At 43.7% G+C, this 27,500-nt stretch overlaps 2 protein-coding genes and 1 long non-coding RNA gene across 3 annotated transcripts in view; all 3 read right to left on the bottom strand.

Annotated features, from left to right (window-relative positions):
• The window catches only part of LOC138960966 (uncharacterized), a 5,223-nt gene extending 1,931 nt beyond the window's left edge, over window positions 1-3,292 (bottom strand). Inside the window, exons 1-4 of the mRNA XM_070332591.1 lie at window positions 3,286-3,292; window positions 3,085-3,252; window positions 2,359-2,526; window positions 1,106-1,273 (exon numbers count right to left, since the gene is read on the bottom strand). Coding sequence (XP_070188692.1) covers window positions 1,106-1,273; window positions 2,359-2,526; window positions 3,085-3,252; window positions 3,286-3,292 — 511 coding nt within the window. The remainder of the gene's footprint in view (window positions 1-1,105; window positions 1,274-2,358; window positions 2,527-3,084; window positions 3,253-3,285) is intronic.
• Window positions 1-27,500, bottom strand: part of LOC138962947 (uncharacterized) — a 60,066-nt gene that overhangs the window by 29,973 nt on the left and 2,593 nt on the right. The window contains exons 3-7 of the mRNA XM_070334914.1: window positions 24,012-24,191; window positions 23,072-23,236; window positions 22,319-22,483; window positions 21,705-21,869; window positions 21,122-21,286 (exon numbers count right to left, since the gene is read on the bottom strand). Coding sequence (XP_070191015.1) covers window positions 21,122-21,286; window positions 21,705-21,869; window positions 22,319-22,483; window positions 23,072-23,236; window positions 24,012-24,191 — 840 coding nt within the window. The remainder of the gene's footprint in view (window positions 1-21,121; window positions 21,287-21,704; window positions 21,870-22,318; window positions 22,484-23,071; window positions 23,237-24,011; window positions 24,192-27,500) is intronic.
• Window positions 5,036-7,619, bottom strand: LOC138962946 (uncharacterized). Its single transcript, XR_011454662.1, has 3 exons — window positions 6,927-7,619; window positions 6,250-6,338; window positions 5,036-6,013 (listed from the first exon to the last, which is right to left on the bottom strand). It is a non-coding gene; the product is annotated as an uncharacterized lncRNA (long non-coding RNA).

The raw sequence follows: 27,500 nt of genomic DNA, 5'->3' as shown, positions 1-27,500 counted from the left end.
ACAATAATCACACGCATTGGAATGTCTTCACATCTGAAACAAGGATCACACGCATTGGAATGCCTTCACATCTGAAACAAGGATCACACGCATTGGAACGCATTCACATCTGAAACAAGGATCACACGCATTGGAACGCCTTCACATCTGAAACAATAATAACATGTAAGCTTCTTACAGTGTGTTTGCAACTACATGTACATTAGCAGACGAACAATGGCGACTGCACGTGAGAGCGAAAAACAAAAAGGCCAAAAAGCACTGCACTCACGTTGGAATGACAAAAACGAAATAAATACAGGCGACTACATGTACATGTGACAAAGAAAATCAGTCGAATAACAAAACTGGGTTTATTTCTCTGTAGTTTCTTCTCACACACAGTGCTGGAACCCCTTCGCATCTGAAACAATGATCACAACTATTTTTCTCACACTGTGTCTGTAACTTCATGTACATGTGACAAAGAAAATCAGTCGAATGACAACACTTGATGTAATTCTGTGTTGTGTCTTTATGCTGACATCATTGGAACGCCTTCACTTCGGAAACAATAGTCAAAATGTTGGTTAAAACCCTGTGATTGTCACTCCGTAAAAATCCAGTTATTATGCTTGCAAAAGGCGTTCTCTAGCTCTAACTAAACACGGCCATTCTCTCATGGCAACTGGTCAAATCACCTAAGAACATTAAGAATGATGTGGAAAAAAATGTCAAACGGAATATCAAACGATATTATTTATGACCGGTTGCCGATTTCGTAAAACCGTCGACTTTTTTCGTTGTCCGGGGGCCCTGCAGCTGATACAAAACTATGTCAAGGTTAAACTTTTATAAACTCTGATATGGTCGGCCGTGAGCTAACTTCGGCACAGCAATTTATGTCAATTCCTTGTTACTCATAGTTCTGAGAGCAGTAAATACTACCAAAAACGTCATCTTCGTTACTGACCGGTGACCTGACACAGGCTCCAGGGGCAGTTTGAAGTGCGCAATAACAAACTGTGTTGCACGTGTACCAGCGAGAATGAATTTGCCTGTACGCGCCAAGGTAGGTACGTAGACATAGCAACAGACTGATAGACAGTCCTACAGACTGACATACCTCCAAAGATGCCGCCGAGAAGCTGTCTCTTGTTGCCATGGTGTGTGACAGCACACAGGCGGTCACAGCCTCTCTCCTCCGCGTCAACGTGGAAATCAGCCGCGTGACAGCACTTTGTGCAAGAGGCTGTGCTGCTCTCTCTCTGGCATTGCCGGAACAATTCGAGGTCTGTCAACAGTCACATGATGGGAAACATTGAGCGTTGAATCAAACTGGACTGAAAGATGCTTAAAACAGCATTAATTTAATCAATCAATCAATCAATCAATGACGCTTATATCGCGCATATTCCGTGGGTACAGTTCTAGGCGCTCTGCAGTGATGCCGTGTGACATGAAATTTTATACGGCCAGTAATTGCAGCCATTTCGGCGCATATTTACCTTTCACGGGCTATTATTCCAAGTCACACGGGTATAGGTAGACAATTATTAACTGTGCCTAAGCAATTTTGCCAGGAAAGACCCTTTTGTCAATCGTGGGATCTTTAACGTGCACACCCAATGTAGTGTACACGGGGGGGGGGGGGGGGGGGGGGGGGGGGGGGGGTGGGGGGGGGGGGGGGTTCGGACACCGAAGAGAGTCTGCACACAAAGTTGACTCTGAAATAAATTTGCGCCGAACCTGGGATCGAACTCACGCTGACAGCGGCCAACTGAATACAAATCCAGCGCGCTACCAACTGAGCTATATCCCCGCCCCAAGTACCTCCCTTTTCTTCTTCTTCTGTTGAATCACGTTGGAACCCCTCACTCTCTATAGAAGACATGACCATTCCCTCATTAGAATCACGTGAGAACGCCTTATTCTCTAGGGAAGACATGACCATTCCCTCATTTGAATGAAGACATGACCAATCACGTGGGAACGCCTTACTCTCTATGGAAGACAAGACCATTTCCTCATTAGAATCACGTGGGAACCCATTACTCTGGAAGACATGACCATTCCCTCATTTGAATCACGTGAGAACGCCTTATTCTCTAGGGAAGACATGACCATTCCCTCATTTGAATCACGTCGGAACCCCTCACTCTCTATGGAAGACATGACCATTCCCTCATTTAAATCACGTGGGAACCCCTCACTCTCTATGGCAGACATGACCATTCCCTCATTTGAATCACGTCGGAACCCCTCACTCTCTATGGAAGACATAACCATTCCCTCATTAGAATCACGTCGGAACCCCTCACTCTCTATGGAAGACATGACCATTCCCTCATTTGAATCACGTGGGAACCCCTAACTTACCATGGAAGCCATGTCCGAACACCTGCCTCTTGTTGCCATGGTGTGTGACAGCACACAGGCGGTCACAGCCTCTCTCCTCCGCGTCAACGTGGAAATCAGCTGCGTGACAGCACTTTGTGCAGGAGGCTGTGCTGCTCTCTCTCTGGCATTGCCGGAACAATTCGAGGTCTGTCAACAGTCACATGATGGGAAACATTGAGCGTTGAATCAAACTGGACTGAAAGGTGCTTAAAACAGCTTTCAATTCAGATTCTCCTTTTTACAGTTATACTTATAGTCACATTTTCAAACAGAAACTTTATAAAATATCCATCCTGTCAACAAAAAAGGTACATCTAACTGGTCATCAATAAGGCAAACACTGCCAAAAATCTGTCTGCGCGGAAAAATCTGGCAATGCATTGAAGAGTCCTCAAAGTATGAAGCGTTTACACACAACAAATCAGCTGTCAGAGCGAATGTACATATCTTTCTGCGTCTAATAGAGGCCAAAAAGCATGACATGCTTAAAGTTCAAACATATGCACAGACGTACGTCTGTTCTTCATCTTGATCAACAAAGCTGTCAAAAACTAAATGCGCGGACTGTATGCACTGAAGGACCCCTGAAAGCTAGCTGTCATCATTCTCATTTGAACTAAGAGCAATATGGAAGACATAACCATTCTCTCATTTAAATCATTTGGGAACTTTCTCATTTAAACCATTTGGGAACCCTTCACTTACCATGGAAGCCATGTCCGAACACCTGCCTCTTGTTGCCATGGTGTGTGACAGCACACAGGCGGTCACAGCCTCTCTCCTCCGCGTCAACGTGGAAATCAGCCGCGTGACAGCACTTTGTGCAAGAGGCTGTGCTGCTCTCTCTCTGGCATTGCCGGAACAATTCGAGGTCTGTCAACAGTCACATGATCAGAAACATTGAGCGTTGCATCAAACTGGACCGAAAGGTGCTTAAAACAGGTGGTTGTTGTCTCAAATACAAAGAAAACTACCCTTACAGAAAAAAAGGCCCTGTGGCGAGCCTCGCAGCGAGGTCGCAGCGAGCCTCGCTGCGAGGTCGCTGCGAGGCCGTAATTTACCATGCAAATTAAGTTTGCTGCGACTAAGTCGCAGCTAGCTGCGATGTAGTTATATATCCTTATATGGAGATCCCACCCGCGAGCTTGATGTGATGAGGTCGCGGCTAGCTGCGATGTTCCCTGCGAGCTTGCCGCGACCTAGCAGCAGCTAGCCGCGATGTCCTGGACCCCTTACTGTGAGCTTGCCGCGACCAGGTCACAGCTAGCCGCGACCAGGTCACAGCTAGCTGCGACCAGGTCACAGCTAGCCGCGACCAGGTCACAGCTAGCCGCGATGTTCCTGGGATCATGCTGCGGCTTGCCGTGATCTAGTCGCAGCTAGCTGTGATCTAGTCGCAGCTAGCTGTGATGTAGTCGCAGCTAGCTGTGATCTAGTCGCAGTTAGCTGCGATCTAGTCGTGGCAAGCCGCGATGAATTATTATAGACCCAAGCAGGTTACAGCCGCGGTAACCCGGACCTGTTCCTGATAGTCACAGCTATATACCGCGATTAGGTCGCAGCTAGCCGCGATTACCTCGCAGTTAGCCGCGATTACCCGGACCTATATGTGGTAGTCACAGCTATATATCCGCGACCATGTCAATGCTATAGCTAGCAACGACCAGGGTGAGCCGGGATATCCCTGGCCTGTCCTCCAAATTCTTACCACGTACAAGCTTTCCTTGAGCCAGCTGCAGCTACCTGTGCAGTTGTCACGGTTTACTGCGATGTCCATGAAATCATCAAGCAACGACCTTCAAATTTCACAGCAAGTGAGCTGCAACCTAGTGATGAGTGATAACTTACTGCAGTTATGCAGGAGGAAATGCTTTACCAAACCCTGAACATTGTTTAGATGGTTTAAAGTCCCAGTTAAAATATACCTAAACCCTCCCAGAAAAATGCTGCAACCAGCTTGTGGGTGCATGCAAATCCTTTCGCACTGACAGGCCATTGTGCTACATACATTCTAAATTGACTAGAGACAGAAGCAGTTCAACACATGCAGACGCATATTCTCAAATGAAAAACAAACAATTGGTTTAAATTCAAATTATTTAATAAAAGCTCATTTGGCATAAATTCAGATTAAATAGAGCAAGCTGTATCCTGCGATCAGGACGAACAAGTTCATCAGAGTTCACAATTTGTTGCCGAAATACAAGATCGCCAGCACTAGCAATCGCTCATGCTGTTTTTTTTTACCAATGTCACATGGGTTTAGCTAAAGGTCTCGTGAGTAATTTTTTGTTTAAACATAAACAGCTGCTTAACCTTTTTTTCAAAGTGAATTGCAATACACCCTAAAAGTAAAAGTGTAGAGCTAAATAAAAAAAAGTTTGGTACTGAATATCAGCGATATAGTTATTATGAAAAACTATATTTCGAAAATGAAATCAAGACAGTACATTACAGGCTAACCAGTACATAAGATGTTGCATACCTACCACGTAGTGTATGCACTCTCCAAGAAGTTCTCCCCTTCTTAACCCAAGGTGGCTGAGTGCATCAGAAACAAAATCAACAGAGATGAGATTCTTCCGCTTTTTCGCGGAATTCTGCTCAAAAGTTGATCCCCAGGACCGTTTTCCTGAATCGTCCAGATCCCTTGAGAAAAAAAAAAGGGGGGGGGGGGTAGAGGTTGATTATCAAAAATCTGACCTGCCAATGACTGAATCTCCCAAAAGACTAGACCGGTTTTTGATTGTCCGGACCGACAATACCTCCGACAAAAAAATCTCCGCCGAGCTCAAAACCAAAAATCTACGAAATGAACTTTAGACCCGTGTACGAACTGTCCATTTGGGAACAAGTTTCTCCTCATCATCAGTGTCTTCATCGCGGAAGTTCCTAAATGGGCTGATTTAGTTGTTGACTTTAGCCACTTTAGCAAGATGGCGTCGTCAATGCGATTGTTGGCAGAAACAGAACATGCTTTAGCTTCTGAGATTGATAAAGGGCTAAAGAACAAATGGGTTTGGGCGTGGAAAGACGAAATTATAACTACCGAAGTGAAGGGACGAAAACTGTCCATCCGTCTCGGAGATTCGGTTCAAAAGTTGAATGTTCGGGGAAGGCACAATGCACGTGGTGTAATAAAGTACTGGGCTACAAATAGAGAGGCAAGAGCGTGTTGAAAGACCATTTGACCACATAATTGTCCTTGTGTGCACACTTGTGTTTGTCAGTCTGTGAGTGTGATGTTATTTTCAGTGACTGTTGTTGTTTATTTGTGAGATTCATTCTAGAAATGCATGAACAATGCCCAAAGTTCTAATCAAAATATTCTGCTGCTAAGACTCATTTCTGAGCAATTTTTTGTTATGTAAATGCTAAAAACGCATCAGCTTCAGCCCCCTGACTCCCACAAGGGGCGTTGCCCCTGGACCCCAAACTTCCTTTACCCTCTTATGTCAAAATTTGGGAATCTCATCTCTGAATCAAGATCTCTGACAACCTGAAGAAATGCTGTTGTTCCTGTCTCCCCACTGAGGTGCTCCTTGAATTGCTTCTCCGTGCGATCAATGACACCACCAATCCGATCCACAGGAAAGGTAACTTCTGGGAAGAGCTTCTCAAACCAGGAGTGGACCTGAAAAAAAGTCAATATCAGTCTGTGTTCCAAAAGATAATATACCAGTGCATGAACTATGCTGCAGTATAGTAAAAGGGACAGCCAAAGAAATAAATACAAATTATCAATGTCTATTATTATTTTGTAATTAATTTTAGTGGATAAAGAAAAGACGCAAAGGATTGCTAGCCTGTTTATAAATACATAAGCATATCTATAAGACAAAAAAGAGTTGTGATCAACCGAGTACTTACCACTGAAGAGGGCTTGCCACTTTGCCTCTGTAACTGCAGCAAAACCTTGTTTGTCAGCCCCGGTCGGTGGATTTGTGCATGCGTGTCATCTGGAGAAAAGAACAAAAAGTAAGTTATAACAATAACATCAAACACTACTTCTGCAGAAAGAAAAACACCATTCAAACTCAAAGAAGAAAAGTCAGTTATTTCATTTTCAATAAATAAAAAAGCAGCTACCAGTATTTTATTAAAAAAATATATCTGTAATATCTGTTTTCTCACACGAAATAAGTCGACATACATGTGCGAAACATTGCGAGTCCGCAAAACGTTCTCAGAGTCAGCTGGTGAATTCTACTTTTGGTTTCCACTCAGCTGGTGCAAGAAAAGAAGAAGTTACGTGACCAGAATAAAATCAGTTTTTGAACAATATGCAATGTTTTCATTTCGTAGATGCACCAGAAATAGTTTTTTTTATATCTTTAGATACATTGTCAATGATTATTTTCGTCATTAGATTCTATTGGGTTAGAGAAAAAAACGAAAGCGGTTCGTAACACAACCCTTCCGCTTGAAACACAGACAGGCCATCGAAGTCGAACCGCTTCGTCAAATTCAGTACAAAATACCTTCTGTCATTTCGTACATCCGCCATTAAAAACATTCAATCAATACTTTAATATGTCTAAACTTACCGAACAGAACATCTTGAATCGATGTGCCGGACGAAAAGAATGCTTGGGTCGAATTTGTTGAGTCGGTAATCGCGGCTTGAGCCACCGGGCGCCATTTTCAAAACTGCAGGCAAAGCTATTCGAGCCTCGTTTTGGGCGTCTTGCTCGGAGGACACATGTCGGACTGACTTCATTTTTTGCTTGTTTAAAGAAAAATTCGAGCTGAATCGAATGGTGTATTTCATTTGGCAGTGTGATAAAGTTGTCGGTAGTTTGATTTTGAAAACTTCAACCGCAATTTTTGGTCACTTTGTTTTCCAGTTCTCAAAATATACGAAATTATAGAGCTAGCTCTGCTCTTTCAAAACACCCATTGTAGTTTCTTTGACGCGGAGCAAGAGAGCGTAAAGTACGACGACCGAACTGAAAAATGTTGCGCATCACAGCGCGCGGAGGCTGTGTGAGGCTGAACGGTACTTCAATAAAATATTCATACAAAATCACATAGTAAACACAAATTAACTAACGAAAATGGTATGTATTTTGATGTGGTATACATTTTTTATTTTATTCGGTGAATTTCTTTACATTTTTGGCATCTTCAGGTGCATTTCTCTAACCTTCAGTCATCGGTTAGTGGTTCTAATAACCTTTAAAACAGCATGGTCTGGTCCTTTGAAATGGGGTGGAAAAAATCCCGATTGCGGCTAGGAGCTATTAGTGATACAAAGAAGGTTTGGGGTTTACCTATAAGATCACAGAAAGACCAGTGGACGATACCTTCCGCCTGTGATCAAGACCTGGGAACACATAATTATTGCCGTATTAGACTATGTATGCTTGTTTGTCTAAAAATACGATAAGTATGGTTTAATGATTATAACAACTTTACAACTCTGCATTTGATCAATGGTAACCGCTTTTGTCATTACACATTGAAAGAAGCATTTGGTTTAATGTTTTGGTAAACTTTTTAATGTTGCAACGGTCAAATTAATGTATGGAGTACACCTTTTTTTTCCTGAAAATATATGCCAAATTTGTTTGAGAATACTCCAAGCGCAAAACAGCTAAGGTTCCAGCTATATTTTTTAATGGAATTGTTTGATCGTCACACTGCCAGTTAAAATTTCTCTTGTTTGTTGGTGTGCAAGCTATATATAGTGCTTCCATTCGTGTGCTGTCCATTATAATATGCTCTGAATCTGATCATGCATTTCTGTTAAGTCTTTATAATATAGGCTGGTTGTACACTTTGAGTTTAATGGGCAATAGTAAACTCCCTAAGCTAAATGCAGTTAGCAACACGTCACCATGGTACTTTCTAGCTCCCAAATTTTAAAGAAGCACAAGATAACACTTTACCTGATTTTTAAATGGAAATGCAACATGCCATATAAACGGTTGCGACCATCTTTGTGAAAATATAATACTCGAGTTTAAAGGTGTTTGTCTACATTTTTATACAGAAATCGGCATCAAATACTAAGTCTAGCTATTCCCTACAAATATCAAAAATACACTCCCCTTCGATCAGGATCGAAGGACGAAGCCAGGTTAGCCGATTGAAAATTCATGAAAGTAATGCAGCGTAGTACGATATCCTTATTTGGCAAATGCCAAGGGCAAAAGTCCTCTCAAATACCATGCATTTTGTGCGTTTAACAAAACATCGTGGACAGCGCTCTAATACACTGTGTCAAACTGTTGCTGTGATTGTGTGGGTGTGGCTGTCAGCATAGTGACATGAATTTGATTGGTCGATATTTATAGTTAAAACACATGCTCTCTCCACATGGAAATCAAAACATTGGAAGTGTTATACTGTACTTCTCAAAAATAAAAACTTTTTTTACATTTATTTTTATTTTGATAAAAAAATTTCCCCATGCTTCATTCATCATCTGACATAACTTTTTAGCGAAATCTAACCATAAGATTATTGAAAAAAAAGCAGAAATGTAGACGACCTTTAAGCCTTGAATTTTGCTTCAACAACATTTTGTGTGAAACTACAGAATAAAAGTCTCTGGCAGTTGGTAAACAAACAAGAATTTCGGGCTGCTGATTTATACATCCCTTTAACAGAAGAATTAATGCCAAAATACACTTTTTGCTTAAAAACAAAAGAAAATATTTACTTTGTAATATGAAACATATTTCATACAGTTTTTTAAAACATGAAGCAAGCTGAGTGTTATGTTTCTGAATAATATTTGCTGCCACCATGTCTCATTCTTGTGCCAAGATGGTAAGAATATTTGCAAATAGGGCCACTCAGAGCCTCCATTAAGGTCGCGGCTAGCTGTGATGTTGTTCGGAAACTTACGCCAAGATCGCAGCTACCTGCGAGGCTCGCGTCAAGGTCGCAGCTACCCGCGATGTTGTTGCGAGGTTCGCGCCAATTGTCGCAGCTAACTTTGATGTTGTTGTGAGGCTCGCGCCAAGGTTGCAGCTACCTGCGATGTTGTTGCGAGGCTCGCGCCAAGGTCGCAGCTACCCGCGATGTTGGCGCGAGCCTCGCACCATGGTCGCAGCTAGCCGCGCTCTTGTCGCGAGCCTCGCGCCAGGGTCACAGCTAGCCGCGATGTTGTCGCGAGGCTCGCGCCAAGGTCGCGGCTAGCCGCGATGTTGTTGCGAGGCTCGCGCCAACATCGCGGCTAGCCGTGACCAGCTGCGACTAGTTGCTGCGATGTGTTTAGATCGCTGCGACCTCGCAACGAGGTCGCAGCGAGGTCGCAGCGACTTTTCTTTTCTGTAAGGGTATGGAATCTGACAAAATCACAATTGAACCGGTCCTTAATATCAAACCAAAAAACAACGACGACCAAACAACCACAACTTTAGCGTTCGCCGACTGTTACTCCCACGTGCACCTAATTGTGCTCGAGCGAGCTTTCAGGTATATGGTCGTTTTTACAGATCAGTGCATGAGTATACTAAAAGACAGAAACCTAAAAAAAAATCCATCATGTCAACAAAAAGGTACCTCTAACTGATAATTCATGATGCCAAACCTGACAAAAAGCTGTTTGCGCGGAAACATCTGGCAATGTATTGAAGGGACCCCAAAGCATGCAGCGCTTACATGCGAACTAAAGAGATCATAACAGTTTTCAGCGCAAAGGGACATATCTTCTCTGCCTACGAGAGGCCAGAAAATAATGAAATGCAGACATATCAAATACTCGCACAGACGTTCGTCTGTTCTTCATTATTATCAACAAAGCTGTCAACAAACAGTCTGAGCGGAAATTAATCTGTCAAGTGCACCTAAAAGCTGTCATCATTCACGGTTAAACTAACAGCTTCAAACATTTTTCAGTTTGAATCATTTGGGCAGCCCTCACGCAATATGGAAGACATAACCATTCTCTCATTTAAATCATTTGGGAACTTTCTCATTTAAACCGTTTGGGAACCCTTCACTTACCATGGAAGCCATGTCCGAACACCTGCCTCTTGTTGCCATGGTGTGTGACAGCACACAGGCGGTCACAGCCTCTCTCCTCCGCGTCAACGTGGAAATCAGCCGCGTGACAGCACTTTGTGCAAGAGGCTGTGCTGCTCTCTCTCTGGCATTGCCGGAACAATTCGAGGTCTGTCAACAGTCACATGATGGGAAACATTGAGCGAGGTCTGTCAACAGTCACATTATGGGAAACATTGAGCGAGGTCTGTCAACAGTCACATGATGGGAAACATTGAGCGAGGTCTTTCAACAGTCACATGATCGGAAACAATGAGCGTTGAATCAAACTGGACTGAAATGTGTTTAAAACGGCTTGCAGTTCAGTACTTTCTTTTTTTATTTTTCGGTGAGAGAAGTGAAGAGGGTGTAGGGGGGAGAAGGTGGTTGATGCCTCAAATACAAAAAATAAGCTATGGAAACTGAGAAAACACAATTCTTCTTTCTCGATAAACGCCTTTGACGACGTCATATCAGACTTAAGGAAAGTTAAGGCGGCACTGTGGCGACCTACTTTTTCAGTTGGATTCATTGACATGTTAGTCCTTCGTTCTTTGACCCGGTTCGGACTATGGGGTTGCATTTCAGCTTGAAAGATTAGAAATTATTCTCTAGTTTGTTGATAAGAGGTCTGCTTGAAAATAAAATTGCAACTACAGATTCAAACATGATTCCATTGAAATCTGTACCATTTATTTAATCTAAAAACTATACATATATTCTGAATTTGAATTGTAAATTTGCTCAGAAATAAAGAAAACAAATTAAGTACACTATTCGCTTCAGTTAACAAAACCGTTCAGCCTGCACTGTCTCGATCGAAGGGTTTCGGTCAACCCACTCTCTATGGAAAACATGACCATTCCCTCTTTTGAATCACGTGGGCATCCCTCACTCTCTATGGCAGACATGACCATTCCCTCATATGAATCACGTGGGAACCCCTCACTCTCTATGGCAGACAAGACCATTCCCTCATATGAATCACGTGGGAATCCCTCACTCTCTATGGCAGACATGACCATTCCCTCATATGAATCACGTGGGAACCCCTTAATCTCTATGGAAGACATGACCATTCCCTCATTTGAATCACGTGGGAACCCCTTAATCTCTATGGAAGACATGACCATTCCCTCATTTGAATCACGTGGGAACCCCTCACTCTCTATGGAAGACATGACCATTCCCTCATTTCAATCACGTGGGAACCCCTCACTCTCTATGGAAGACATGACCATTCCCTCATATGAATCACGTGGGCATCCCTCACTCTCTATGGAAGACATGACCATTCCCTCATATGAATCACGTGGGCATCCCTCACTCTCTATGGCAGACATGACCATTCCCTCATATGAATCACGTGGGAACCCCTCACTCCCTATAGAAGACATGACCATTCCCTCATATGAATCACGAGGGAACCCCTTAATCTCTATGGAAGACATGACCATTCCCTCATTTGAATCACGTGGGAACCCCTTAATCTCTATGGAAGACATGACCATTCCCTCATTTGAATCACGTGGGAACCCCTCACTCTCTATGGAAGACATGACCATTCCCTCATATGAATCACGTGGGAACCCCTTAATCTCTATGGAAGACATGACCATTCCCTCATTTGAATCACGTCGGAACCCCTCACTCTCTATGGAAGACAAGACCATTCCTCATTTGAATCACGTGGGAACCCCTCACTCTCTATGGAAGACATGACCATTCCCTCATTTTAATCACGTGGGAACCCCTTAATCTCTATGGAAGACATGACCATTCCCTCATTTGAATCACGTGGGAACCCCTCACTCTCTATGGAAGACATGACCATTCCCTCATATGAATCACGTGGGAACCCCTTAATCTCTATGGAAGACATGACCATTCCCTCATTTGAATCACGTCGGAACCCCTCACTCTCTATGGAAGACATGACCATTCCCTCATTTGAATCACGTCGGAACCCCTCACTCTCTATGGAAGACAAGACCATTCCTCATTTGAATCACGTGGGAACCCCTCACTCTCTATGGAAGACAAGACCATTCCCTCATTAGAATCACGTCGGAACCCCTCACTCTCTATGGAAGACATAACCATTCCCTCATTTGAATCACGCCAGAACCCCTCACTCTCTACGGAAGACATGACCATTCCCTCATATGAATCACGTGGGAACCCCTAACTTACCATGGAAGCCATGTCCGAACACCTGCCTCTTGTTGCCATGGTGTGTGACAGCACACAGGCGGTCACAGCCTCTCTCCTCCGCGTCAACGTGGAAATCAGCCGCGTGACAGCACCTCGTGCAGGAGGCTGTGCTGCTCTCTCTCTGGCATTGCCGGAACAATTCGAGGTCTGTCAACAGTCACATGATCGGAAACATTGAGCGTTGAATCAAACTGGACTGAAAGGTGCTTAAAACAGCTTTCAATTCAGATTCTCCTTTTTACAGTTATACTTATAGTCACATTTTCAAACAGAAACTTTATAAAACATCCATCCTGTCAACAAAAAAGGTACATCAAACTGGTCATCAAAAAGGCAAACACTGCCAAAAATCTGTCTGCGCGGAAAAATCTGGCAATGCATTGAAGAGTCCTCAAAGTATGAAGCGTTTACACACAACAAATCAGCTGTCAGAGCGAATGTACATATCTTTCTGCGTCTAATAGAGGCCAAAAAGCATGACATGCTTAAAGTTCAAACATATGCACAGACGTACGTCTGTTCTTCATCTTGATCAACAAAGCTGTCAAAAACTAAATGCGCGGACTGTATGCACTGAAGGACCCCTGAAAGCTAGCTGTCATCATTCTCATTTGAACTAAGAGCCCGAAACAGTTTCAGTTTGAATCATTTGGGCAGCCCTCACGCAATATGGAAGACATAACCATTCTCTCATTTAAATCATTTGGGAACTTTCTCATTTAAACCATTTGGGAACCCTTCACTTACCATGGAAGCCATGTCCGAACACCTGCCTCTTGTTGCCATGGTGTGTGACAGCACACAGGCGGTCACAGCCTCTCTCCTCCGCGTCAACGTGGAAATCAGCCGCGTGACAGCACCTCGTGCAGGAGGCTGTGGTGCTCTCTCTCTGGCATTGCCGGAACAATTCGAGGTCTGTCAACAGTCACATGATGGGAAACATTGAGCGTTGCATCAAACTGGACTGAAAGGTGCTTAAAACAGGTGGTTGTTGTCTCAAATACAAAGAAAACTATGGAATCTGACAAAATCACAATTGAACCGGTCCTTAATATCAAACCAGTCTGCAGGGACATAAAACATCAACAAAAACCAACGACGACCAAACAAACAACAATTTTAGCGTTCGCCGACTGTTACTCCCACGTGCACCTAATTGTGCTCGAGCGAGCTTTCAGGTATATGGTCGTTTTTACAGATCAGTGCATGAGTATACTAAAAGACAGAAACCTAACAAAAAATCCATCCTGTCAACAAAAAGGTACCTCTAACTGATAATTCATGATGCCAAACCTGCCAAAAAGCAGTTTGCGCGGAAACATCTGGCAATGTATTGAAGGGACCCCAAAGCATGCAGCGCTTACATGCGAACTAAAGAGATCATAACAGTTTTCAGCGCAAAGGGACATATCTTCTCTGCCTACGAGAGGCCAGAAAATAACGAAATGCAGACATATCAAATACTCGCACAGACGTTCGTCTGTTCTTCATTATTATCAACAAAGCTGTCAACAAACAGTCTGAGCGGAAATTAATCTGTCAAGTGCCCCTAAAAGCTGTCATCATTCACGGTTAAACTAACAGCTTCAAACATTTTTCAGTTTGAATCATTTGGGCATCCCTCACGCAATATGGAAGACATAACCATTCTCTCATTTAAATCATTTGGGAACTTTCTCATTTAAACCATTTGGGAACCCTTCACTTACCATGGAAGCCATGTCCGAACACCTGCCTCTTGTTGCCATGGTGTGTGACAGCACACAGGCGGTCACAGCCTCTCTCCTCCGCGTCAACGTGGAAATCAGCCGCGTGACAGCACTTTGTGCAAGAGGCTGTGCTGCTCTCTCTCTGGCATTGCCGGAACAATTCGAGGTCTGTCAACAGTCACATTATGGGAAACATTGAGCGAGGTCTGTCAACAGTCACATGATGAGCGTTGAATCAAACTGGACTGAAATGTGTGCTTGCAGTTCAGTACTTTCTTCTTTTATTTTTCGGTGTGATAAGTGAAGAGGGTTAGGGGGGAGAAGGAGGGGGGGGGGGGGGGGTGGTTGATGAGAAAACACAATTCTTCTTTCTCGACAAACGCCTTTGACGACGTCATATCAGACTTAAGGAAAGTTAAGGCGGCACTGTGGCGACCTAATTTTTCAGTTGGATTCATTGACATGTTAGTCCTTCGTTCTTTGACCCGGTTCGAACTATGGGGTTGCATTTCAGCTTGAAAGATTACAAATTATTCTCTAGTTTGTTGATAAGAGGTCTGCTTGAAAGTAAAATTGCAACCACAGATTCAAACATGATTCCATTGAAATCTGTACCATTTATTTAATCTAAAAACTATACATATATTCTGAATTTGAATTGTAAATTTGCTCAGAAATAAAGAAAACAAATTAAGTACACTATTCGCTTCAGTTAACAAAACCGTTCAGCCTGCACTGTCTCGATCGAAGGGTTTCGGTCAACCCACTCTCTATGGAAGACATGACCATTCCCTCTTTTGAATCACGTGGGCATCCCTCACTCTCTATGGCAGACATGACCATTCCCTCATATGAATCACGTGGGAACCCCTCACTCTCTATGGCAGACATGACCATTCCCTCATATGAATCACGTGGGAATCCCTCACTCTCTATGGCAGACATGACCATTCCCTCTTTTGAATCACGTGGGCATCCCTCACTCTCTATGGCAGACATGACCATTCCCTCATATGAATCACGTGGGAACCCCTCACTCTCTATGGCAGACATGACCATTCCCTCATTTGAATCACGTGGGAACCCCTCACTCCCTATGAAAGACATGACCATTCCCTCATATGAATCACGAGGGAACCCCTTAATCTCTATGGAAGACATGACCATTCCCTCATTTGAATCACGTGGGAACCCCTTAATCTCTATGGAAGACATGACCATTCCCTCATTTGAATCACGTCGGAACCCCTCACTCTCTATGGAAGTCATGACCATTCCCTCATTAGAATCACGTGGGAACCCCTTAATCTCTATGGAAGACATGACCATTCCTCATTTGAATCACGTCGGAACCCCTCACTCTCTATGGAAGACATGACCATTCCCTCATTTGAATCACGTGGGAACCCCTAACTTACCATGGAAGCCATGTCCGAACACCTGCCTCTTGTTGCCATGGTGTGTGACAGCACACAGGCGGTCACAGCCTCTCTCCTCCGCGTCAACGTGGAAATCAGCTGCGTGACAGCACTTTGTGCAGGAGGCTGTGCTGCTCTCTCTCTGGCATTGCCGGAACAATTCGAGGTCTGTCAACAGTCACATGATGGGAAACATTGAGCGTTGAATCAAACTGGACTGAAAGGTGCTTAAAACAGCTTTCAATTCAGATTCTCCTTTTTACAGTTATACTTATAGTCACATTTTTCGTCGCGATATAACCTTCGTGGTAGAAAACGACGTTAAACACCAAATAAAGAAAGAAAGTCACATTTTCAAACAGAAACTTTATAAAACATCCATCCTGTCAACAAAAAAGGTACATCAAACTGGTCATCAAAAAGGCAAACACTGCCAAAAATCTGTCTGCGCGGAAAAATCTGGCAATGCATTGAAGAGTCCTCAAAGTATGAAGCGTTTACACACAACAAATCAGCTGTCAGAGCGAATGTACATATCTTTCTGCGTCTAATAGAGGCCAAAAAGCATGACATGCTTAAAGTTCAAACATATGCACAGACGTACGTCTGTTCTTCATCTTGATCAACAAAGCTGTCAAAAACTAAATGCGCGGACTGTATGCACTGAAGGACCCCTGAAAGCTAGCTGTCATCATTCTCATTTGAACTAAGAGCCCGAAACAGTTTCAGTTTGAATCATTTGGGCAGCCCTCACGCAATATGGAAGACATAACCATTCTCTCATTTAAATCATTTGGGAACTTTCTCATTTAAACCGTTTGGGAACCCTTCACTTACCATGGAAGCCATGTCCGAACACCTGCCTCTTGTTGCCATGGTGTGTGACAGCACACAGGCGGTCACAGCCTCTCTCCTCCGCGTCAACGTGGAAATCAGCCGCGTGACAGCACTTTGTGCAAGAGGCTGTGCTGCTCTCTCTCTGGCATTGCCGGAACAATTCGAGGTCTGTCAACAGTCACATGATCAGAAACATTGAGCGTTGCATCAAACTGGACCGAAAGGTGCTTAAAACAGGTGGTTGTTGTCTCAAATACAAAGAAAACTATGGAATCTGACAAAATCACAATTGAACCGGTCCTTAATATCAAACCAAAAAACAACGACGACCAAACAACCACAACTTTAGCGTTCGCCGACTGTTACTCCCACGTGCACCTAATTGTGCTCGAGCGAGCTTTCAGGTATATGGTCGTTTTTACAGATCAGTGCATGAGTATACTAAAAGACAGAAACCTAAAAAAAAATCCATCATGTCAACAAAAAGGTACCTCTAACTGATAATTCATGATGCCAAACCTGACAAAAAGCTGTTTGCGCGGAAACATCTGGCAATGTATTGAAGGGACCCCAAAGCATGCAGCGCTTACATGCGAACTAAAGAGATCATAACAGTTTTCAGCGCAAAGGGACATATCTTCTCTGCCTACGAGAGGCCAGAAAATAATGAAATGCAGACATATCAAATACTCGCACAGACGTTCGTCTGTTCTTCATTATTATCAACAAAGCTGTCAACAAACAGTCTGAGCGGAAATTAATCTGTCAAGTGCACCTAAAAGCTGTCATCATTCACGGTTAAACTAACAGCTTCAAACATTTTTCAGTTTGAATCATTTGGGCAGCCCTCACGCAATATGGAAGACATAACCATTCTCTCATTTAAATCATTTGGGAACTTTCTCATTTAAACCGTTTGGGAACCCTTCACTTACCATGGAAGCCATGTCCGAACACCTGCCTCTTGTTGCCATGGTGTGTGACAGCACACAGGCGGTCACAGCCTCTCTCCTCCGCGTCAACGTGGAAATCAGCCGCGTGACAGCACTTTGTGCAAGAGGCTGTGCTGCTCTCTCTCTGGCATTGCCGGAACAATTCGAGGTCTGTCAACAGTCACATTATGGGAAACATTGAGCGAGGTCTGTCAACAGTCACATGATGAGCGTTGAATCAAACTGGACTGAAATGTGTGCTTGCAGTTCAGTACTTTCTTCTTTTATTTTTCGGTGTGATAAGTGAAGAGGGTTAGGGGGGAGAAGGAGGGGGGGGGGGGGTGGTTGATGAGAAAACACAATTCTTCTTTCTCGACAAACGCCTTTGACGACGTCATATCAGACTTAAGGAAAGTTAAGGCGGCACTGTGGCGACCTAATTTTTCAGTTGGATTCATTGACATGTTAGTCCTTCGTTCTTTGACCCGGTTCGAACTATGGGGTTGCATTTCAGCTTGAAAGATTAGAAATTATTCTCTAGTTTGTTGATAAGAGGTCTGCTTGAAAATAAAATTGCAACTACAGATTCAAACATGATTCCATTGAAATCTGTACCATTTATTTAATCTAAAAACTATACATATATTCTGAATTTGAATTGTAAATTTGCTCAGAAATAAAGAAAACAAATTAAGTACACTATTCGCTTCAGTTAACAAAACCGTTCAGCCTGCACTGTCTCGATCGAAGGGTTTCGGTCAACCCACTCTCTATGGAAAACATGACCATTCCCTCTTTTGAATCACGTGGGCATCCCTCACTCTCTATGGCAGACATGACCATTCCCTCATATGAATCACGTGGGAACCCCTTAATCTCTATGGAAGACATGACCATTCCCTCATATGAATCACGTGGGAACCCCTTAATCTCTATGGAAGACATGACCATTCCCTCTTATGAATCACGTGGGAACCCCTTAATCTCTATGGAAGACATGACCATTCCCTCATTTGAATCACGTGGGAACCCCTTAATCTCTATGGAAGACATGACCATTCCCTCATTAGAATCACGTGGGATCCGGGAACCCCTTAATCTCTATGGAAGACATGACCATTCCCTCATTTGAATCACGTGGGAACCCCTTAATCTCTATGGAAGACATGACCATTCCTCATTTGAATCACGTGGGAACCCCTCACTCTCTATGGAAGACATGACCATTCCCTCATTTGAATCACGTGGGAACCCCTAACTTACCATGGAAGCCATGTCCGAACACCTGCCTCTTGTTGCCATGGTGTGTGACAGCACACAGGCGGTCACAGCCTCTCTCCTCCGCGTCAACGTGGAAATCAGCCGCGTGACAGCACTTTGTGCAGGAGGCTGTGCTGCTCTCTCTCTGGCATTGCCGAAACAATTCGAGGTCTGTCAACAGTCACATGATCGGAAACATTGAGCGTTGAATCAAACTGGACTGAAAGGTGCTTAAAACAGCTTTCAATTCAAATTCTCCTTTTTACAGTTATACTTATAGTCACATTTTCAAACAGAAACTTTATAAAACATCCATCCTGTCACAAAAAAGGTACATCTAACTGGTCATCAATAAGGCAAACACTGCCAAAACTCTGTCTGCGCGGAAAAATCTGGCAATGCATTGAAGAGTCTTCAAAGTATGCAGCGTTTACACACAACAAATCAGCTGTCAGAGCGAATGTACATATCTTTCTGCGTCTAATAGAGGCCAAAAAGCATGACATGCTTAAAGTTCAAACATATGCACAGACGTACGTCTGTTCTTCATCTTGATCAACAAAGCTGTCAAAAAACTAAATGCGCGGACTGTATGCATTGAAGGACCCCTGAAAGCTAGCTGTCATCATTCTCATTTGAACTAAGAGCCCGAAACAGTTTCAGTTTGAATCATTTGGGCAGCCCTCACGCAATATGGAAGACATAACCATTCTCTCATTTAAATAATTTGGGAACTTTCTCATTTAAACCATTTGGGAACCCTTCACTTACCATGGAAGCCATGTCCGAACACCTGCCTCTTGTTGCCATGGTGTGTGACAGCACACAGGCGGTCACAGCCTCTCTCCTCCGCGTCAACGTGGAAATCAGCCGCGTGACAGCACTTTGTGCAAGAGGCTGTGCTGCTCTCTCTCTGGCATTGCCGGAACAATTCGAGGTCTGTCAACAGTCACATGATGGGAAACATTGAGCGAGGTCTGTCAACAGTCACATGATCGGAAACATTGAGCGTTGCATCAAACTGGACTGAAAGGTGCTTAAATCAGGTGGTTCTGGTATCAAATATAAAGAAAAACTATGTGAGATAATCACAATTGAACCATGCAGTCCCTAATATCAAACCAGGCTGCAAGGACAAAACAAAACAAGTCGCGTAGGGCGAAAATACAACATTTAGTCAAGCTGTCGAACTCACAGAATGAAACTGAACGCACTGCATTTTTTCAGCAAGACCGTATACTCGTAGCATCGTCAGTCCACCACTCGTGGCAATTGCAGTGAAATTGACATACCAGAATAGCGCGGTAGTGGTTGCGCTGACCAGGATAGCACGCTTTTCTGTATCTCTATTCTGTTTAACTTTCTGAGATTGTTTTTAACCCAAACATATCATATCTATATGTTTTTGGAATCAGGAACCGACAAGAAATAAGATGAAATTGTTTTTAAATCGATTTGAAAAATTTGATTTTAATCGTCTCGATTTCCCCTCTATGTTACCAACATTGAGTCAATTCTTGACTAAATGTAAAAACAACAAGAAATTCCTCCGATAGGAACTACACCCCCGTCAAAGGGAAATATTGACCAACGGGGGTGTCCGTCTATACCAGGCCTTGTATTATTTTAATCCACCAATAACTCCCTAACCGTGTGTTTGACTGGTCCCAATTTTTGTAAGGACCGTCTCAGGAATGTATAGAACCTGTTCACCAAGTTTGGTGACGATCGGTCCGTTTATTCTTGAGATCTACTTGCGAACACAAACACATCGAGTGAAACCTATACACACCCCTATACCGGGGGTGTAACAAGAACGACGGCCAAACAACAACTTCAGCATTCACAGACTGTTACTCCCGCGTGCACCTGTTTGTGCCCGAGCAAGCTTCTAGTTTACAGATCTGTGCATGAGTGGACTAAACGACAGAAACTTAAAACAAACAAAAACAAACATCCATCCTGTCAACAACAAAATCTCTCTAACTGATCATCAATGATGCCAAAACAAACAAAAAGCTGTCTGCGCGGAAACATCTGGCAATACACTGAAAGGACCCCGAACTATGCAGCGTTTACATGCGCACGGACGATTCAAAACTGTTGATAGAGCAAAGGGACATATCTTTTTCTACGTAAAAGAGGTCGAAAATCTTTGTTATTTTAAACTTTAGTTTAAGCACACGCACAGACGTACGTCTGTTCTTCATTTTGATCAACCAAGCTGTCACAAAGCTGTCTGCGCGAAAATTAATCTGTCAATGCAGGGGCCCCAAAAGCTAGCTGTCATAATTCACTTTTGAGCTAACCACCAAAAAAGAAAAACCCAAAGCTTACAGTTTAAATCATTTGACCCCCCCCCCCCCCCCCAACATACCATGGAAGCCATGTCCCAGCAACTGTCTCTTGTCATGGTGAGATCTCTTGCACAGATTCTCACAGCCTCTCTCCTCTAGGGACACGGTGAAGTGGGCCGATCTACAGCACTGGTCGCACAGCTGTGTGGTGCTCTGTCGCTGGCAGTGAGATATCTCCAGCACATCTGTTACACAGCAGGGGTAAAGTCGTTATATCTGTTACATAGCATGGGTACATGGGTACAGGGTGTCGTTACATCTGTTATACATCAGGGGTAAAAGATGTCTTTACAACTGTAACACATCTTTGGTAAAATATGTCATTACATCCGTTACACATCATGGATCAAGGATGGCGTTACATCTGTTTCACACCATGGATAAAGGATGTCGTAGTTACATCTGTTACAGATTGGTAAAGAATGTCGTTACTTCTGCTACACATCATGGGTAAAGGATGTCTTTTAGGGTAATACAAACGGAAGATAAAACTCATTAAGAGAAAGACGGATAATACACTGACATTAGCGAGCAAAAAGGTCTCTAACGTTGTGATGCTTCAAATGTGCGAAATCCTGTATATACCAGTGTTGGGTAACTAACCGTGGAAGCCATGTCCCAAGATCTGCCTCTTGTCGTGGTGAGTCCTCTGGCACAGATTCTCACAGCCTCTCTCCTCTAGGGACACGGTGAAGTGGGACGATCTACAGCACTGGTCGCACAGCTGTGTGGTGCTCTGTCGCTGGCAGTGAGATATCTCCAGCACATCTGTTACACAGCATGGGTACAGGATGTTATTACATCTGTTACACATCGTGGGTCAAGGATGTTGTTATATCTGTTACACAGCATGGGTACAGGATGTTATTACATCTGTTACACATCGTGGGTCAAGGATGTTGTTATATCTGTTACACAGCATGGGTACAGGGTGTCGTAACATCTAATACACATCATGGCTACAGGGTGTCGTTACATCTGTTACACATCGTACATGCAGGGTGTCGTTATATCTGTTACATATCGTAGGTCAAGGATGTCGTTACATTTCTTACACATCATGGGTCACTGATGTCGTTATATCTGATACACATCTTGGGTAAAGGATGTCGCTACATCTGTTACACATCATTGGTAAAAGATGTCGTTACAACTCTCTGACGTTGTGATGTTTCAAATGTGCGAAATCCTGTATATACCATTGTTGGGTAACTAACCGTGGAAGCCATGTCCCAAGATCTGCCTCTTGTCGTGGTGAGTCCTCTGGCACAGATTCTCACAGCCTCTCTCCTCTAGGGGCAGGGAGAAGTGGGACGATCTACAGCACTGGTCGCACAGCTCTGTGGTGCTCTGTAGCTGACACTGTGATATCTCCAGCACATCTGTTACACAGCATGGGTACAGGGTGTCGTTACATCTGTTACACATTGTGGGTCAAGGATGCTGTTATATATGTTACACATCATGGGTACAGGATGTCGTTACATCTGTTACACATCATTGGCAAAGGATGTGGTTACATCTGCTACACGTAAAGAGCAAAGCATGTCGTTACATCAGTTACACATCATGGGTACAGGATATCGTTACATCTGTAACACATCATAGGTAAAACATGCCGTTACATCTGTTACACAGCATTGGTACAGGGTGTCGTTACATCTGTTACATTCATGATTAAAGGATGTCGTTACATCTATTACACAGCATAGGTGCAGGGTGTCGTTACATCTGTTACACAACATGGGTAAAGGATGTCGTTACATCTGTTACACATCATGGGTCAAGGATGTCGTTAGATCTGTTACACATCATGGGTCAAGGATGTCTTTTAGGGATATGCAAAGGGAAAATAAACCTCATGAGTAGAAAGACGAATAAAACACTGACTTTAGCGAGTGAAAAGGTCTCTAAAGTTGTGATGTTTCAAATGTGCGAAATCCTGTATATACCATTGTTGGGTAACTAACCGTGGAAGCCATGTCCCAAGATCTGCCTCTTGTCGTGGTGAGTCCTCTGGCACAGATTCTCACAGCCTCTCTCCTCTAGGGGCAGGGAGAAGTGGGACGATCTACAGCACTGGTCGCACAGCTCTGTGGTGCTCTGTAGCTGACACTGTGATATCTCCTGAAGATCTGTTACAGACACATCATATGTGAAGAATGATCAACCTCTGTACATGTGAAGAATGATCAACCTCAGTGAAGAATGATCAACCTCAGCGAAGAATGATCAACCTCTGTGAAGAATGATCAACCTCTGTGAAGAATGATCAACCTCTGTGAAGAATGATCAACCTCTGTGAAGAATGATCAACCTCAGTGAAGAATGAATCAATGATCAACCTCAGTGAAGAATGATCAACCTCTGTGAAGAATGATCAACCTCTGTGAAGAATGATCAACCTCTGTGAAGAATGATCAACCTCTCTGCATTCTGTTCAAAAGTGCCCGTAACGACCTCTAAGTGGATGCAGCCATTGTTTAGGTCGTTGACGTGGGACAGTTACCCCCCCCCCCCCTTCTTCCCCCTCCCCCTCCCCCATTTAAAAAAAATTCTAGGGATATTATACTCAGGAACTCTCATGTAACGTTTCATGAAGATCGGTCCAGAAGTTTTATCTAAATCGCTCTACACACACACACACACACACACACACACACACACACACACACACACACACACACACACACACACACAAACACACACACGCACGCACGCACACGCACACACACACACACACACACACACACACACACACACACACACACACACACACACATACATACATACATCACCAAGCTCGTATCTAAACCCTGTCTAGATGTTAAAACATTTAGTCAAAACTTGAGTTCCACTACCAACCAACACTTGTTTCGTTCATTACACTGTACGTCTACCCTCACTCACCCGGGAAGTGAATCCCGTGACCCCCATGTCCCAGCAACTGTCTCTTGTCGTGGTGAGTCCTCTGGCACAGATTCTCACAGCCTCTCTCCTCTAGGGACACGGTGAAGTGGGACGACCTACAGCACTGGTCGCACAGCTGTGTGGTGCTCTGTCGCTGGCAGTGCGATATCTCCAGCACATCTGTTACACATCATCGGTTGAAGATGTGGTTACATGTGGTACACGTCATGGGAAAATGATGTCGTTATAGTTGGTACACATCCGGGGTACATAATGTCGTTACATCTGCTACACGTCAAGGCCAAAGGGTGTCGTTACATCTGTTACACATCATGGGTCATTGATGTCGTTATATATGTTACACGTCAAGAGTAAAGGATGTCGTTATATCTGTTACACTTCATGAGTCAAGGATGTCGTTACATCTGTTACACATAATGGGTTCAGGGTGTCGTTACATCTGTTACGCATCATGCCCAAAGGGTGTCGTTACATTTGTTACACATTATGGGTAAAGGATGTCGTTACATTATGTTACACACCATGGGTAAAGGATGTCGTTACATCTGTTACACATAATGGGTAAAGGATGTCGTTACATCTGTTACACATCATGGGTAAATGATGTCGTTACATATGTTACACATTATGGGTAAAGGATGTCGTTACATCTGTTACACATCATGGGTAAAGGATGTCGTTACATCGGCTACACATTATGGGTAAATGATGTCGTTACATCGGCTACACATCATGGGTAAAGGATGTCGTTACATCGGCTACACATCATGGGTAAAGGATGTCGTTACATCGGTTACACATCATGGGTAAAGGATGTCGTTACATCGGCTACACATCATGGGTAAAGGATGTCGTTACATCGGCTACACATCATGGGTAAAGGATGTCGTTACATCGGCTACACATCATGGGTAAAGGATGTCGTTACATCGGCCTGTGAAGGTGTACGCGAACAATAAACCATGGATTACTAAGAACATCAAGGCTATCATAAATGAGAAGAAAATGAACTTTCAGGACAAAGAAAAGCGAAAGAACATACAGAAGAAACTGAATACTGTGATACAGGAAGGGAAGAGACAATATAAAGAGAAAATAGAAGACAATTTCAAGGACAACAATATGAAGAGGGTGTGGGAGGGTATGAAGATGATGAGTGGGTACACGGGTAAGAAGGGTAGTGGCAAGGGTGGCTCTGTTCCAAGTGACTATGATGTGAACGATCTCAACGCGTTTTACAAACGGTTTGACAGGCATGATTTCAGCCAGACCAGGACTGAACTGACCGATCGACTCGTGAACACTCCTATGAATGAGCAGGGCGAAATCATGTCTGTGACTGAGGAAGATGTTGTGAAACAGCTCAAGAAGTCATTAGAAGAAGAAGGCAGCAGGCCCGGATGGTATTACACCAAAAGTCCTAAATTTTTGTGCTGAGCAGCTTTGCTCAATTCTCACTGTGATTTTCAACATGTCTCTGTCACAGTCAAAAATCCCATCCCTTTGGAAAACATCTTGCATCGTCCCAGTTCCAAAGAAAACCCCGGTCAAAGTGATGAACGACCTGCGACCTGTAGCATTGACTTCTGCTGTCATGAATGTTCTTGAGCGACTAGTATTAGTGAAGACCGGCACGGTTGGCCTAGTGGTAAGGCGTCCGCCCCGTGATCGGGAGGTCGTGGGTTCGAACGCCGGCCGGGTCATACCTAAGACTTTAAAATTGGCAATCTAGTGGCTGCTCCGCCTGGCGTCTGGTATTATGGGGTTAGAGCTAGGACTGGTTGGTCCGGTGTCAGAATAATGTGACTGGGTGAGACATGAAGCCTGTGCTACGACTTCTGTCTTGTGTGTGGCGCACGTTAAATGTCAAAGCAGCACCGCCCTGATATGGCCCTTCGTGGTCGGCTGGGCGTTTAGCAAACAAACAAACAAACAAACTATTAGTGAAGCTTCAGGTGCTTACCGCGGAGTTTATGGATCCGTGGCAGTTTGCCTATAGAAAGGGTAGAAGTGTTGAGGATGCCGTTTTACATGTGTTGCACAGTATCTATTCTCATCTGGATAAACCTGGAGCATGTGTTAGACTGATGTTTTTTGACTTTTCTAGCGCGTTCAATACGATACAGCCTCACCTTCTTGCTGAAAAGCTACTGAAGATGAAAATTAGCGTTCCAACTGTATTGTGGGTCACAGACTATCTGACCAACAGCCCCCAGTTTGTTAGGGCTGGTATAGTACCATCTAATGGCCCGAACACAAACACCGGTGCTCCGCAGACCGTGCTATCTAGTGTACTGAATACCAACACAGGAGCTCCGCAGGGAACAGTATTGTCACCTTTTCTGTTCTCCCTGTATACTGCTGACTGCAGGAGTTCTCACGGGTCGTGCTTCATCGACAAATTTGCTGACGATACTGGACTTACAGGACAGATTACTGACGACAATGACACACACTACAGACAAGAAGTTAGCAGCTTTGTGGACTGGTGCGACGAGAATTACCTGGACTTGAACACAGGAAAAACTAAAGAAATGATTTTTGACACTAGAAGAAAAAAGGTAGCACACAAGCCTATCGTGATAGCTGGTGTTGAAGTCGAACAGGTTGAAAGCTATCGCTACCTAGGTGTAGTGATCGACAACAAGCTGTCTTGGCATGCCAACACTGACCAAATCTTGAAGAAAGCGCACACGCGCATGTACTGTCTAAGGAAGCTTAGATCGTTCTCTGTTCGTAATGACATCCTGCAGATGTTCTATCTGTCCACTGTTGGTAGCGTGTTGACATATGCATGTGTGTGCTGGGGGGGGGGGGGGGTAACCTTAGTAAACAGGATAGTGACAGGCTAGAAAAGCTAGTCAACTGAGAAGGCTGGATCTGTTGTAGGCAGGAAACAAGAGACCATTGAATCAGTTTGCCAGAGACGACTGACTGACCGACTGACCTCAATTTTGGCTGACGAGACACACCCACTGAAACCTGAATTTGACTCTCGACGCATTGACAGGAGTGGTAGACTGAGGGCTATGGTTGCTAGAACGTCACGTTTCCGCAATTCTTTTGTTCCCAGAGCTATCCATGCTTTCAACCAATCACATGTTAGAGGCCTCTATCATGTTTCTCTGTCATAATTATTACTGTACTCTGTTGCTGGGTTATCTGTAATGTATGTATTTTTAGTAACTGTATTACCGTAGTTCAAATGTGCGGTGTTCTAGTCGACATGTGGTGCTTTGTATACCTTGTGTGTGCGTGGATGTGGAGGTGGACTCTTGGACGTCTTTTTGTTATCGGAATTATGGTTTTTGTTAAATTGTATTGCTGTTGCTGTTGTTGTTGTGTGAGTGAGTTGTGTGTTGGCAGACTTGACTTGACGGATGACTGTTTGCGTTAGTGAGACTGTGATCATACTCATAATAATCATACTCACTTATTTTCTTATGATGTTTTTATTTTCATTATGCA

Source organism: Littorina saxatilis, linkage group LG3 (genome assembly GCF_037325665.1).
Source record: "Littorina saxatilis isolate snail1 linkage group LG3, US_GU_Lsax_2.0, whole genome shotgun sequence".
Taxonomy (NCBI): domain Eukaryota; kingdom Metazoa; phylum Mollusca; class Gastropoda; order Littorinimorpha; family Littorinidae; genus Littorina; species Littorina saxatilis.
Note: the sequence above shows the minus strand (reverse complement) of the source record. Positions and strands in the feature narration are given on the sequence as shown.